Source organism: Hordeum vulgare, chromosome 3H (genome assembly GCF_904849725.1).
Source record: "Hordeum vulgare subsp. vulgare chromosome 3H, MorexV3_pseudomolecules_assembly, whole genome shotgun sequence".
In the NCBI taxonomy this organism is placed as follows: Eukaryota; Viridiplantae; Streptophyta; class Magnoliopsida; order Poales; family Poaceae; genus Hordeum; species Hordeum vulgare.
The window spans coordinates 257065388-257081514 of NC_058520.1; the positions used below are offsets into that span (position 1 = coordinate 257065388).

The window sequence follows — 16127 nt, forward strand, 5'->3', positions numbered from 1 at the left end:
GCGAATGGCACCCAGAAGCTCCAACGCTTGGGACAGGCCTGAACGGAACATCGCAGGTATGTCTTGATGCATTGGTTGACGCGTTCAGTTTGGCTGGATGGTGTGCTGTGCTCATGTGCAACTCTTTACCTGCATATTTGAACAACTCTTGCCAAAAGTGGATGGTAAAAAGTGGGTCACGATCTGAAACAATAGCTCCTGGGAATCCATGCAGCTTATACAGTTGTTGCATGTATAGCAAAGCCACCTTTGCAGCCGTGTAGGGATGTGTCAGCGGCAGGAAATGGGCGAAGCGTGTGCGCTTGTCGACAACCACCAGGAGGCAGTTAAATTGTCCAGACTGGCAGCCCATCCACGAAATCCATGGTGATGAGATCCCATGACTCATTCGGGATGGGAAGAGGCATCAACAGGCCGGGGGATGCGACACGATCAGGTTTGGCTTGCTAACATACATAATGTTGGACGTGTGCCTTCATCTTTGGCCAGGCGAAAAGCCAACGAATGCGCCGGTATGTCACAGGGAATCCCGAGTGACCTCCCATGGCACTATCATGGAATGCAGCAATGATGCGCTGCTGCATCGCTGTGGATCCTCCGAGCCATATCCTGTTGCGGAAACGTATCAGGCCTTGTTGCAGCTTGAATCGCCCTTTTGGGTCGTCACGGATTGCCAACTGCTCGAGGAGACGTTGTGCCTGCGGGTTGCCGTTGTAACTGCTGACCACGTCCTTGAGCCACACAGGTTGGCACGAGCTGATGCCGTGCAAGAATTCAGAAGTGTTGGCACGAGAGCGGGCGTCGGTTGGTGTGTTGTCGCTCCCTTCCTTGTAACAATTGGAGAATTGCAGTCCGAGGAGCTTCGTTAACGCCTTCTGTTGCCATGTTGTGGTGAGGCGCTGTTCGTTGAGATGAATGAGACTACGTTGGTCTGTTTGGGTGATGAACTCCGCGTGCTGAAGGTAGGGGCGCCACTGGTCCACTGCGACAATCACCGCCAGGTACTCCTCATACGTAGAGAGGCCCTGGTAGCATGGGCTCAGGGCCTTGCTCATGTAAGCTATCGGGTGCCCTTCTTGCTGTAAGACGGCTCCGATCCCTTTGTCGCTGGCGTCGGTCTCGATGGCGAACGATTTGGAGAAATCCGGCAATGCCAGCATCGGGGCCTCAATCAGTTGTTGTTTGAGAATCTGGAACGCCGTCTCGGTCGTCTGGGTCCAGATGAAGGGTGTCCCTTTCTTGAGAAGGTTGAACAGTGGACGAGCCAGGACGACAAAGTTCTTGACGAAACGGCGGTAGTATCCCGCCAGGCCTATAAAGCTGCATACTGCCTTGACATTGGTTGGGGTTGTCCATTGTGCTATTGCTCGGATCTTGGTTTGTTCCGTGGCGACACCTTGGTTGATGATCACGTGGCCCAGGTACGAGAGGCGTTGCCGCCCGAACGCACACTTGGAGAGCTTCACTTGCCACTGGTCTTTGAGAAGTAGTGTCAGCACTTGTCTGGCATCTCGCGCGTGGTCCTTGAGGGTCTTCCTGAACACCAAGATGTCGTCGAAGAAGACTAAGACGCACCCCCGCAGCAGGGGGTGGAATGTTGTGTTCATGGCGCCCAGAAATGTGGATGGTGCTCCGGCGAGGCCGAACGTCACCACCCTGAACTCGAAATGTCCTGAATGCGCTTGGAACACGGTCTTGTACTCCTCTCCCTCAGCAAGGCGGATCTAGTGATAACAGACGCGGAGATCGAGTTTGGAGAACCAAACCGCGCCGTGCAGCTCGTCCAGGAGCTCTTCGATCACCGGTACGGGGTATTTGTTGACGCATGTGAGCGCGTTGAGCTGCTTGTAGTCGATGTAGAGGCGCCATGTCCCGTCCTTCTTCTTGACCAGAATGACCGGAGAGGCGAAGGGACCGGTCCTTCGCTGGATGATGCCTGTGCGGAGCAGTTCGATGACTTGGGCGTCGATTTCGTCCTTCAGGTCCGGCTTGTGTCGGTATGGTCGTATGTTGACCGACTGTGCGCCAGGGATGAGAGGGATGCGGTGGTCGCACGCACGCTGTGGAGGTAGGCCGACGGGCTCGCGGAAGACGTCGTCGAACTCATCGAGGACATGCTGGATGCAGACTAGAGGTGGGGTGGTGATGTCGTCCTCCGGCATGACTGCGCACACATGCACGATGTGTGTGACCGCGCCCTTGGCGCAGAGACCTTGGAGTTGCAGGGCGTTGATGACGATGCAAGTCGAGGAAGAATCATCATGCCCGTGAAGCGAGATCACACCATCGATTGTGGGGATCTCGATGAGCTTGGTGCGCCAGTCCACCGTCATCGGGCTGTGCTCCTCGAGCCAGTCCATGCCCAGAATGGCGTCGTAGGCGCCGAGGGGAAGCACCTTCATGTCGGTGAATTGGTGTTCGTGCGAACACTAGGTGCAGTTTGGGACGCTGGTGTTGCAGATGAGTTCCCTGCCGTCCGCTACACGTACTTTGTACTCCCGCGTACATCTGGGCATGGGCAGCCCGGCCCGAGCCCGGCCCGAAAAACCCGGTCCGGGCCGGGTCGGGCTTTATGTTTGGGCCAGGCTCGGGCTTGAAATCGGGCACGAAAAGTAGTTCGGGCCGGGCTCGGGCTTGCAAAAAAGGCGATCTACACGGGGGCCCGGCCCGGAATTCACCTTTCATGCCCATTCGGGCCGGGCTCGGGCTTGCAAAAAAGGCGATCTACACAGGGGCCCGGCCCGGAATTCACCTTTTATGCCCATTCGGGCCGGGCTCGGGCCTGATTTTACGTTTTTTTGGCCGGGCCGGCCGGGCTCGGGCTTGAGATTTCCAGTCCGGGCTTTGTAAAGCCCGGCCCGACATATACCCATGTTTACTCCCGCGGTAGAGGTCGGACGCCGGTGGTGTTGGTGGCGAATCGTTCGTTGATGAACGATGTGGTGTTGCCGGAGTCGACCAACATCAACACCTCGCACCCTTGAATCCAAGAGCGCACTTGGAGCGCGAGTGGCGACACGCTGCCGGTCAGGGTCGATAGAGAGATCGTCATCACGACGCCCTGGGGTGGCTCCTCCTCCAGACTGGCGCCTTGGTCCTCCGGGGTGTTGATGCCGAACAGCTCCAACAATTCTTCGATGACGTGGAGTTGAACAAATGTGGGGTAGGTGTGGTCGTGCTCGCATCGTTCTCCGCACTTGAAGCAGAGGCCTCTCGCTCTTCTGTAGTCCCGAAGAGTTTTGACCTTGGAGGCTTCCGCTGTTGCCGCATCCGTATCGTGTCGGTCGGTCGCCCCGATGAGTGGTGTCGCTCGCGGGGGTGGCGGTGGTAGCGGTAGCGCGTTGGGTGCACGAGTCGCGGTGTCAGGAGGGCGCGACGCTGGTTGGCGTGGTCCATCCATGCAAGCACCATCAGCGACTTCTTCCTGGAGCAGGCCAGTGCCCACGCCGTGTCGAGATCCGGTGGTCGTTGCACCATGACCACCACGCGGATGTCCGGTCGCAGCCCTTCCACAAAACGAGTAAGAAAGTAGAAGGGATGAATTGTATCTGAATATGAGCTCAAATGATTGGTAATAAGTTCAAATTTCTCTATGAAAGCAGCTAGTGTGGTCGTTTGTCACAGAGAATTAAATTTAGGCGGATCAACATCTGGTGCTGATCGCGCCTCAAGGAGTGCACAACATCGCTTAAAAGGACTCCCAAGTGAATTCCCCTAACTTCTTCTGGACAGATTGCAGCCAGATAGTTGCCGGGCCCAAAAAATTCAGGGCACCCATGGGCACCCAGAATGTATTGTGGATGCCAAACATGTAAAAGTACTGCTCGCACATGGTCTTCCACAGATTGGGGTTCTCCCCGGAGATCTGTGGAAAGGAAATCGAAGGGTGTGCTTGGCCAAGGCCCGCAAGCATTTGGCTAGCATGCGCGAATGGGGAGGGTAAAACAGTGGGAGACCGGAGTTCGATCAGACCGTTGGCCGGGAGCGGCAGCGGTGTCTGGAATGACACTGTCGACATCCCCCGTTAGATCGTGAAGACGCCGTGGTCACTTGACTCGCGAGATGCCTTCGCCGCGCCGTCGGCAGCACGAGGTGTCGTGCTATGAGTTGCTGGTGGCGGCACCGTAGGGTTAGGCGTCGAAGGATCTTCGCCTTGAGACTCATCGGGGACGAGCTGCGCTTGCTGGAGCGCAGCGACCGCATCGCCCAGATCGGTGACGCGCTGCTCGAGATCGGGCCGCCAAGTTGCCAGATCGTCGAGGCGGACGGTGGCCGTTGGCGGGGCCGCGGTGTTGGCCTCCATTGTGGAGGAGAGCTTGTCGAGGTAGGTCTTGATGACCGGATCCATGTGCTCCGGTTGCAGCCGAGCTTGACGGAGACTGCGCGTTTCGATGAACTGCACCAGAGCACGCGGCGGTGGGTGGTGGTGGCGTCTGATACCAGATGTAAGGGTAGGGATGGTGGATCTATCACTCTCATACACGAATTCGAGTAGCAGTGGCGATTACAAGCTGATACACGAATGGGGAAATGGAGGAAGAAGAACACTAGCCGCCGCCGGTCTGTTGCCTGATCTTTCGCGGATACCCTAGCCGATGGAGTCGATCTGCTTAAGTAGCCTCCGCTGGTGGGCCGGTGTAGCAAGGGTTGCTCTTGCGCGCACGGCCCAGTCGCGCGCCGGTTGCTTCCGCCCACTGCCAGGTGGGGTCGCGTGGTCAGGGCCCTTGACAGTGAGGCCTTGGGGTTGTACTGTTGACTATAGTACTCCTGTCTGTGCTGTAGTATGGGAACTGTGGCTAAGATATTTGCGAGAGATATCTTGAGTCTAGTGGTAATGACACTCCCGGTATTAAGCCATACTCCCTCTGTTTCTAAATACAGGTCTTTTTAGAGATTTCACTAGGGACTACATACGAAGCAAAATGAATGAATCTACACTCTAAAGTATGTCCATATACATCACTATGTAGTCTATAGTGAAATCTCTAGGAAGACTTGTATTCAGGAACGGAGGGAGTACATGGTAAAATATTAATGCGACAATGTCAAGCTTGTGAATAACTATTAGCTCATAAGCAGTGAAATGTTGTGGAAAAATAACAGGTCAAATGAAGTAGGCAATGCTCGAAGTGAACTGACAACTTTCCACCTATCACCTTAACAATTTTAGGATAATTTGTACAACAGGGGCAATGCAAGATTATCTTATCCCTACGACTTAGACAATTATCTATGTCAAGTAATTTAGTTAACTAGTTTATGGTTCGGAAAACAAAACAATGGTGTAGGATGTCAAGCGTGAAACTGGGGAATAACGCAACAAAATCCTTGGACTTCTGGATTGAGAGTTTTTTTTTGGTAGAGTTATCATGTAGTGCAGAACACCTATCAAGCATGAACAAATAAGTGAACAGTTTCCTAATGTGCGAGATTGGAAATAAAAATACATGTAATATTGATGAATTTGTTATTGCATGTGTCCATAATCTAGGATAGATGAAACTTGCTTTCAGATAAAGATATTCATTACCCAAGATGGGGAGTGTAACTGTCAAAAGTTAAAGCTCCAGAATGTAGGCTCATATCTTTCTATTAGGTAGACATAATTCACATTTGTTGCTGTATATTTGTTGATGACCAATGTGTATTGTCTTCCTGTAATTATTGGAATTCACATGCTTTGATGTTTTAGCATGCTCTTCATATATTGAGTCTTAGTTGTGAACTTGTGATGGGAGCAAATTTCTGCAACCTTTTTATTTTGCTACTTAAGAATATCTAAGTGGTCTTTCTTCTCCTTCCCCTTTCCATTGTTGACAGGTTAATACTGTCAGACAATTCTATGAGAATTTGGTTCCGAGTTACACTATATACGACATAAATTGCCCAGATTATTCGTTTCGCAAGTTCACTGATGATGGGAAGTATCTTGTGGCTTTTAGTCGAAACCACCAAGATTTGATTGTGTACCGTCCAATCTGGTTAACGTTTTCATGCCATGAAGAATGTGATTCTCATGATCTTCCGGCCAATGCAGAGAGATTTGACAGTTTCTTTAAGCAGCTCTACTCCATCTCACTTGCATCCAGCAATGAGTACATCTGTAAGGACTTTTTCCTTTACATGGAGTGCCATCAATATGGCTTATTTGCAACGTCAACTGCACAAAGTAATGACTCAAGTGTCACTGAGGGTGCAATTCATGGTGTACCATCAATTGAGAAAATAACTTTCTATCTTGTAAGGTACACCTATCTATTTGACCTGATTTAGGAAGAATGCAGCTTTTAACTCAAAACTAAGATATATTCTGTAACCACGCTTTCCTACATTTGGGTGGATTAGCACATCTGTATTTGTGTTATTAGGCTAGAAGATGGTGCAATACTAGACGAGAAAGCTTTCTGCAACGATTTTATCAATTTGGCTCATAGTATTGGTGCTTACTTGTATGAGGATCTGGTTTGCATTGTCTCTCTTCGATATCAAACAATACATGTCCTACAAATTCGAGATTCAGGCAGCCTTGTTGAGGTACGGAGAATTGGTGCATTTTGCCGGGAAGATGACGAACTATTTCTTTATTCACATGGCCAGGTACTGGTACATGCAAATCTTTGTATTTTTCAAGATTGTTGAGTCTGCAGTCTGTACATGGGTTGCATTCATTTTGTCATATTTGTTTCTTCCAGTTCGCAGCATCACCTATTAGCCTGAATTGACGTTTCTTTATTAACATGTTATCAGTTATACGATCACTTTTGGAACATGTGTGCAACATACCACATGGTCTAGTGAGACATATAATATTAGTTTATCCGGCAATCATTATAAATCTCTGGTTTACTATCGAATTCTCAAATTTTTATTTGATATTCTTTGGTTCATCTCCTCTAATTGTTGTCTGAAAATAGTCTTTGTTTTACCCACATCATTTCTATACAGCAAATAGCCTTTGGAGGCTGTAGCAAACCTTCATGTCTGCAATCTGTCATCCTTGAACAAGACTAATTGGAAATTGTCTGATATTGAACTTGTGAACTATGAAACTGATAATGGAGTTTATGCCTGCAGGCTGAACAAGGGAGTTCTTTTCTTCCTGGCATCAAGCAACGGTTGCTATCATTTATTTTCCGCAAGACATGGAATGAGGAACCTGATCAGGCTTTGGTTAGCTACTTAGCTATCTTACATGCCATTCATTCATTTGCTATGTGATCTTGATCTGTGCTTTGCATTCTTATTCGCTTGGTTATTCCCAGGTTGATCTCAATATTTTGAATCCTCAAGTCAATTATGTTGCTTAAAATCATCTCTATTTTATTGCACTAGATGATACCCCACACATTGCTACGGGAATCAGTTGCAATATATTTTGATAAAAAACACGTGAAACAAAATAAAAAATACTTACAATTTCTCGTATTTTATTATGTACTCCCTCTGTTCCGTAATATTTGTCGCTCGGAGAAATCCGACCAGGTGAAAACGAACAAAAGTACAGAACTACCCCTAATTAGAAATCAGATCGTCGTCTTCCTGCAGGCCAGCGCTCGCCTCCTCCAGCTGCTCGTCCAGGCCATCAGCAGGCCCTCCTCCTCCAGCTGCTCGTCCAGGCCAGCAGCAGGCCCCTCCTCCTCCTCCGCCCTCCACCAGCAGGATCCTCCATGTTGTCCAGCTGCTCGTCCCGTCACCAGCAGCAGGCCCCTCCTACTCCGCCGCCTTCACCAGCAGGACCCTCCACCAGGCTCCTCCCTGTTGTCCAGTTGCTCACCCCGTCGCCAGCAGCAGGCCCAATCTCCTCCTCCTCCTCTGCCCCAGTCTGGTCGCCGCCGTCCTAGCTTGGTCCTTACCCCGCTGCCCAGCCTGATTGTCGTTGCGCCCCCGTCTGGTCATCGCAAATCATAGCAATCCAGGCAGGTACTCCTCGCCTCAAATTACAGGAATTAACAACACAAGATTGATTCAGTTAAACAGTACAGCAGAATTTGAGGAATCACTAGAATTTGAAATTCAGGAGTTAACTGAAATAAAGGAGGCAAGTGTATGTGCTGCAACAGGTCCAGTGTGCAGCCTGCAACCAACATTTTCCATCAGGCATCCAAATATGGCTAATTAACCAGTAAATATGCACTGGTGTACTCAAATTCTGAAAATTCCAGAACACATAACAAGAAGATCTTCAGTTTACACTGATTTACTCCATTTAAATTCAGCAAAGCACATAACAAGAATTTTAAGCTACTGGAAAATCCAAAACAGCAAAGTTCCATTTTAAGCTACTGCAATATTTCTCTTAAAATGAACTGAAAAGGTCTCATTCAGATTTAATTAATGCAAAAGATTTGTTTTAGTTTTAACTAAACAGTATTTATACTCCCCTTTCATTTAAATACTCCAAAAAGTAACAGCAAAAGATTCATTTAAATACACAGCACTGAAAAAATTCATTTAGTTGTACTGGAGTAAAAAGGTTTAACAAATGTTCAGTAATTTCTTTGACAGTAATTCAGTTTACACTGATTTAGTGTTAACACAAATACTGGACATTTGGAGTAGCCATTTACTGAACATTTTGAGAACCATTTACTGAACATTTGGAGCAGCCATTTACTGAACACTGGTTTAGTGTTTACTCACCTAACAAGATAGCAAAAGCAAATCATATGACTTACTCAGGAAAAGTTCAGTATAATAAGCAAATCATCTGGTTTTGTATCTGCACTTTTGTGGTGATGCAGAGATCATCACAGTGCACTGCAAACAAAATTCAGTGTATCAACTCCATGTACTCCTCGAGTACTCTTTTCTGTGAATCATATGACTTACTCAGGAAAAGTTCAGTACAATAAGCAAATCATCTGGCTTTGTATCTGCTCTTTTGTGGTGATGCAGAGATCATCACAGTGCATCTACTGCAAACAAAATTCAGAGTATCAACTCCATGTACTCCTCGAGTACTATTTTCTGTGAAATTCAGTGCATCTACTGGAAACAAAGTTCAGTAAATTTCCAGCAACTACTCCTACTGCAAAAAAAAGTTGAGTGAATTAAGCATGTAGAGATACCTGTCACAACTTGATTCACATTGATGGATTTAGTTGCATTGATGGATTCAGTGTACTACTACTACTGGCATGCCTTGTTTCTTGGCTTGCTGAAGAAAGAAAGCAACCAACAAGAGCAACAACAACAACAACAAAGCCTTTAGTCCCAAACAAGTTGGGGTAGGCTAGAGGTGAAACCCATAAGATCTCGCGACCAACTCATGGTTCTGGCACATGGATAGCAAGCTTCCACGCACCCCTGTCCATGGCTAGTTCTTTGGTGATGCTTTAATCCTTTAGATCTCTCTTGACGGACCCTTCCCATGTCAAGTTCGGTCTAGCCCGACCTCTCTTGACATTATCAGCATGCTTTAGCCACCCGCTATGCACTGGGGCTTCTGGAGGCCTGCGCTGAATATGCCCAAACCATCTCAGATGATGTTGGACAAGCTTATCTTCAATTGGCGCTACCCCAACTCTATCTCGTGTATCATCATTCCAGATTCGGTCCTTCCTTGTGTGGCCACCCATCCATCTCAACATGCGCATCTCCGCCACACCTAGCTGTTGCACATGTCACCTTTTAGTCGGCCAACACTCAGCGCTATACAACATTGCGGGTCGAACCGCCGTCCTATAGAACTTGCCTTTTAGCTTTTGTGGACCTTCTTGTCACAGAGAATGGCTGAAGCTTGGCGCCACTTCATCCATCCGACTTTAGTTCGATGGTTCACATCTTCATCGATATCCCCATCCTTCTGCAACATTTGACCCCAAATAACGAAGGTGTCCTTCTGAGGTACCACCTGCCCATCAAGGCTAACATCCTCCTCCTCGTGCTTAGTAGTACTGAAAGCGCACCTTATGTACTCGGTCTTAGTCCTACTAAGTCTAAAACCTTTCGATTCCAAGGTTTGCCCCCATAACTCCAACTTCCTATTGACCCCCGTCCGACTATCATCGACTAGCACCACATCGTCCGCAAAGAGCATACACCATGGGTATCTCCTTGTATATCCCTTGTGACCTCATCCATCATCAAGGCAAAAAGATAGGGGCTCAAAGCTGACCCCTGATGCTGTCCTATCTTAATCGGGAAGTCATCAGTGTCGCCTTCACTTGTTCGAACACTTATCACAACATTATCGTACATGTCCTTGATGAGGGTAATGTACTTTGCTGGGACTTTGTGTTTCTCCAAGGCCCACCACATAACATTCCACGGTATCTTATCATAGACCTTCTCCAAGTCAATGAACGCCATATGCAAGTCCTTTTGCTCCTTATATCTCTCCATAAATTGTCGTACCAAGAAAATGGCTTTCATGGTCGACCTCCCAGGCATGAAACCAAACTGATTTTTGGTCACGCTTGTCATTCTTCTTAAGCGGTGCTCAATGACTCTCTCCCATAGCTTCATTGTATGGCTCATCAATTTAATTCCACGGTAATTAGTACAACTCTGAACATCCCCCTTGTTCTTGAAGATTGGTACTAATGTACTCCATCTCCATTCTTCTGGCATCTTGTTTGCCCAAAAAATGAGGTTGAAAAGTTTGGTTAGCCATACTATTGCTATGTCCGCGAGGCCTCTCCACACCTCAATGGGGATACAATCAGGGCCCATCGCCTTACCTCCTTTCATCCTCTTTAAAGCCTCCTTGACTTCGGGCTCCTGGATTCGCCGCTAGAAACGCCTGCTAGTATCATCGAAGGAGTCGTCCAGATCAATGGTAGAGCTCTCACTCTCCCCATTGAACAACTTGTCAAAGTACTCCTGCCATCTATGCTTAATCTCCTCGTTCTTCACCAGGAGTTGCTGCTCTGCTCCGTCCTTGATGCACTTGATTTGGTCAACATCTCTCGTCTTCCTCTCTTGGATCTTGGCCATCTTATAGATGTCCCTTTCGCCTTCCTTCGTGTCCAACCGTTGGTAGAGGTCCTCATACGCCCGACCCCTTGCTTCACTCACAGCTCGCTTTACGGCCTTCTTTGCCATCTTGTACTTCTCTATGTTGTCTACACTCCTACCCAGATATAGTCGTCTCAAACAATCTTTCTTCTCCTTAATTGTCTTCTGGACATCATCGTTCCACCACCAGGTATCTTTAGCTTCTCTTCTACTTCCCTTGGACACTCCAAACTCCTCTGAGGCCACCTTATGAATGCAAGTCGCCATCTTCATCCACATGTTGTCTGCATCACCTCCTTTCTCCCAAGGGCCCTCCTTAATGACCCTCTCCTTGAACGCCTGAGCTACCCCCCTTGAGCTTCCACCACTTCGTTCTAGCGACTTTGGCACGCTTGTCTCGCTAGACACGAATCCGAAAGCGGAAGTCAGCAACCACAAGCTTATGCTGAGGGACAACACTCTCCAGGTATCACCTTACAGTCTAGGTATGCATGCCTCTTCTCTTCTCGAGAGGATGAAATCAATCTGGCTAGAGTGTTGCCCACTACTGTAAGTCACCAGATGTGATTCTCTCTTCTTAAAGAGGGTGTTAGCTATGATCATGTTGTAGGCTAGTGCAAAGCTTAAGACGTCTTCTCCTTCTTGATTCCTGATGCCATAACCAAATCCCCCATGCACCCCTTCAAAACTCGTGTTAGATGTGCCCACGTGGCCATTGAGGTCTCCTCCTATGAAGAGCCCCTCGCCAATCGGTACATTCCTAACCATGTCCTCCAGGCCTTCCCAGAACTCCCTTTTGGTGTTTTCATTGTGGTCTACTTGCGGGGCATATGCACTGATAACATTGAGAACTAAGTCCCCAACTACCAGCTTGACCAGGATAATCCGGTCCCCATGTCTCTTGACGTCTACCACTCCATACTTGAGGCTCTTGTTGATCAAGATGCCTACTCCATTTCTGTTTGCAACCGTCCCCGTGTACCATAGCTTGAAGTCGGTACCCTCCACCTCCTTCGCCTTCTGTCCCCTCCATTTGGTCTCTTGGACGCAAAGGATATCAACGCCTCTCCTCACCGCTGTATCAACTACCTCCTGAAGCTTACCTGTCAGAGACCCTACGTTCCAGCTACCCAAGAAAGAAAGCAACCAACCAACCAAATTTAGAGGAGGGGCTCACAAGCAAGCAAGCAGACCAAGAGAGCAAAGGAGGGGCTTACCACCAACTATGCGGGAGCCGGGCGAGGTAGCGCTTGCTGAGACGGTCGATGGTGATGCCGAGGTCGCCGGGCTTGGGGGGCGTTACGGTTTCTTGGCCTGCTGAAGCAGCCGAAGGTGGGCCACGACGACGCATGCTCCGAGCTGGACGAGAGCGACGTTGTGTGGCTGGCCGGCGGCAGCGGTGGGGACATGGACGGGCGGTGCCCCCACGGCACACGCCGTGCTGCAGAGCTTCGAGCTGTCGTCGCTCCTTGCGGAGGGCGGCAGCATCGGGGAGCAACAGCTGCACGTCAGGGAGCTGTCGTCGCCTTGGCCGTGCCTGTGAGGCCGTGTCACGTCGCCGCGGCACATCAGGGAAGAGGAAACCACATGAGGGAAGGAAAGAAAGGAAGAAGAAAAGGAGACGGGGCGGATCGAGCAGGGGGAGAGCGGCGTATCGCAGCTACTGGCGTTGCAGATCGAGCCGCCACCCTTCGGATCCACCTGCCGGAGAGTAAAATTGAGGTCTTGCAAGGGGCGACAACAACGGGGCCAACGGAGAGGCGGCGGCGACGTGAGAGGGAGAGGCGCTGGCGACACGGACGAGGGAGAGGCATGCGAGGGAGAGACGGCGACGAGCTAGGGATTCGGATGAGCGGAGCAGAGAGTGGGTGAGTGAGCGAGAGAGTGGATGAGCAAGAGAGGTGGGAGGGTAGTTTAGGAAACTAGAAAAGATATTGTGCGTGACGAATTTTGTACTGAAAACTCCCAGCGACAAATGTTACGGAACTGAGGGAGTACATTATAATATATTTATTGAATATAAATAGAATAAAAGAATGAAAAATATGTTCACATCCATAATAGGATGGTGGTGGGTCTTTTCCCATGGATGGTTGCATGTTGAGGTGGACCTTATCCCATCCATGATTGTCTGATGATGTGTCATGCTTGTATGTTGAGATAAATAAGTTGGTGGGGATGACTCTCTTAGGTATATAGGATATAGGATTCACTGCTGAAATATTCACACTCCCTGTCATTATTGTGTACAGTGAATCTTGCATCTTTTGAATTGTTGAAACAAACTTATGCTTAATTGCTTATGCCCCAAGTTTTAAAGCGACGCTTAAGCGTCAGAGCGCCCTCCAGGCTCAAAGCGTACAACTCGCTTTAGACATGTGTCTACGTCGCCCACTTAGACATGCCAGGCAGGGGAACAGTGATTTTCGGCGGGAAGGAAGGGCTGGGCGGGAAAAATGGGCTCATATGTGAAACAGTTACAGGATGGGAAAGCAAGAGAGAGAACCAAAACCAGAGCATCCAAATCGCCAGGATTTCAGCTCTCTCCTCTGGCAGCAGCTTCCTCCTCTCCGGCCATAGCTCCTCCCCCCTTCCTCTTAGGCAACCACAATGTATAGCTCCTGCCTTCTCTTCTCCCCGTTCCACTCTCTTTGCTCTTTCTTCCATGCTCAGATCTGCACAGGCTTGTCATGCCTTTCCTGCTCTGTTATGTGTTATGCTATGCACAACTCCTCTGCTGTTGGGTGTTGTTTCTGCCTCTCTTTTAGTAGTTGGCTAGTTGCTTACTACATAGTGGATGGATTAGAATAATGGCTACAATGCATATGTGCTCATTGGTGGATTAGAATCAAGGTATATATGTCTCACTAAATGGTACTCTATTCTACTGCCCATCAAGTTCAGAGTCTGTCTAAAGCATCGCCTCGTTTTATGCTTTAGCGCTTAAGCAGTGAGGCGCCCCCCTAGCGCCTCGCTTCGCTTTACTGTTTGAAAAACATTGCTTATGCCCCCTTCTTTGTTGGTCGTATGGTCTTTGTTGTGAAGGAAATATGTTTTATCTCTACTTGTTTGAAAAAGTATTTTTTATTTGCAGAGGGTCCAGCATCTGAAGAAGAAATTTTATTTTCACTTTCAAGACTATGTGGATCTTATCATATGGAAGGTACCTATATATACTTTCAAGACTAGCTTGCTCTGTTTTTCTTTTGCCATGGTTCTTTCTTTCTTATATCTTCTGGTTATTCTTAAGTATTGGCTAGCCTAGGTTCTATCTCCTTTTTGTTCCTGGTTTTGCTGGTTTACTTTGTAAGTCTTATGCCTTCTCTGCAGTCTTCTATGTGATTTTTCTTTCTTCTACTGCCATCCCTTCATTTTTTCTGTTAGATTAAAGTTTTAAATTCTTCACTTACAGTTTTCGTTGTTTATTTTAGCTAGCTATCAGTAACCTAAGTATTTACAGGGACTATGTTGTTCACTGAACACATTGTTTTCTGCTAAAGAATTTTTGCAAGAGGTGTTTATAACATGATAGTGGAACAGGTACAGTTTTTGGATCGCCATCACCTATTTATCAAGTTTGGTAGTGTCGATGGAGGGGTAAATCTATTTTCTCCTGACATCTTACCAGTATTTTATTCGCATCTTGTCACCATCTAATTGCAGACGCTCTAATATATTTCTTTAGGTTACTCGTAGCACTGATCAAAACCTAGCATTCTTTGCTGTGTACAACATGGAGACGACAGAGATTGTCTCACTCTATCAGGTATCTATGGTCATCAGAGATGTTCAAGTTATTTGACATATTTTCCCTTGTGTTTGAACATAATACATAATTTGTCAGCAGAATTCTTCGGAGGAGCTATATTCATTGTTTGAACATTATTATGATCATTTCCATGCAAATCCTCAAAATTCTTTGCATGAGAAATTTATCTCATCACATTCCAATAGTGTTCATGCTCTTGATCAACTCCGCACCATTAAAAATAAAGCAAGCAGCTCATCACAGGTAATGTTGATAACGCAAGTCGTATGAACATATGATGCATTTTTTGTAAACCATTCCATTGATCTGTTCCATTTAAATGCATCGACAAGATGCGAGGACTTGTGCATGTTGCGGTGCTAATGGTCTCCTTATTTCCAAGGATGATGCTCTGATTGTCGACTGTACTGAAATGTTTCGACGAATTCTAGTAATAGCATGCACAATTCCGTCAATAAAGAGGTTTTCTGAGGAATACAACGAGTTCACAATATATGTGGTGACAGCTCAAAAAAAGAAGAGGTTTTCTTGGATATAACATACATAGTACCATGCAATATAAAAAGCAGTTTTCTTGGATATGTATGTCCAGAATTATTTGCATGATAAAAATAGATTTTCTTGGATATAATGTAGAGAATTCCAAATAATGTAGGGCTAGAAATTGAGCTGTATCCTTGCAGGTTAGCTTCCCTGAGCACGCGTCAGTTCTAGTAGTACTAGAAGTCCAATTTGTTTCAGGTTTCAGTGAATCAACTAAGAAAAAGCAAACTTATTTTTAGCTTTAAGCTTATTTTCTGGTGGTTGTCACGCCTTTTCAGTTATATATATATACCAACTTACATGCAGTTCCAGATGAGGTGGTATGCTTGTGAAAATGTTAGAAACCCATACCTTTCAGATGAAAAAACTAGATGTGTGAAACGGCCACTTGTTGCTGATGGCTTATTTCTTGATAACTATAATTACTACATACTCCCTCCGTCCCGAATTAGTTGTCTTAGATTTTTCTAGATACGGATGTATCTAACACAAATAATTTGGGACGGAGGTAATATTTCTCATTTGTGTACGCTAAGGCATCTGATTTGTGAAGAATTTACCTCTTTTACTAGAGGATGTAATGATTAACCTTTTGATGATTGCTAGTTTGCTACTTGTTTTCTGTTTAGCAGTTTGTGAAAAAGATGATGGCGTCATTGCCTTACACTTGCCAATCACAAAGTCCTTCACCATACTTTGACCTGTCGATTTTTCGTTATGATGAGAAGGTTTGTTCTAAAGCTTGTTTGAATATATGTTATACAGAGTGTCATACTATAATATCTTGCAAGTTTTCATGTGCTTTCACTCGAGTCACCAACCACTTTGCTTTTGTCAAGCAATCAATATTGTCTCG

General features: G+C 47.1%; 1 protein-coding gene and 1 long non-coding RNA gene across 5 annotated transcripts in view; one reads left to right on the plus strand and one right to left on the minus strand.

Moving 5' to 3' along the window:
• Positions 1-16127, plus strand: part of LOC123443632 (light-mediated development protein DET1) — a 45258-nt gene that overhangs the window by 1333 nt on the left and 27798 nt on the right. For 2 of the 4 annotated variants that reach the window (XM_045120109.1, XM_045120107.1), the window contains exons 2-9: positions 5821-6245; positions 6369-6597; positions 7075-7170; positions 14054-14122; positions 14500-14556; positions 14645-14725; positions 14807-14971; positions 15901-15999. In XM_045120109.1, coding sequence (XP_044976044.1) covers positions 5821-6245; positions 6369-6597; positions 7075-7170; positions 14054-14122; positions 14500-14556; positions 14645-14725; positions 14807-14971; positions 15901-15999 — 1221 coding nt within the window. The remainder of the gene's footprint in view (positions 1-5820; positions 6246-6368; positions 6598-7074; positions 7171-14053; positions 14123-14499; positions 14557-14644; positions 14726-14806; positions 14972-15900; positions 16000-16127) is intronic. The other 2 variants (XM_045120110.1, XM_045120108.1) reach the window with 1 other exon arrangement.
• On the minus strand, positions 14088-14588 carry LOC123443636. Its single transcript, XR_006630752.1, has 2 exons — positions 14504-14588; positions 14088-14126 (listed from the first exon to the last, which is right to left on the minus strand). It is a non-coding gene; the product is annotated as an uncharacterized LOC123443636 (long non-coding RNA).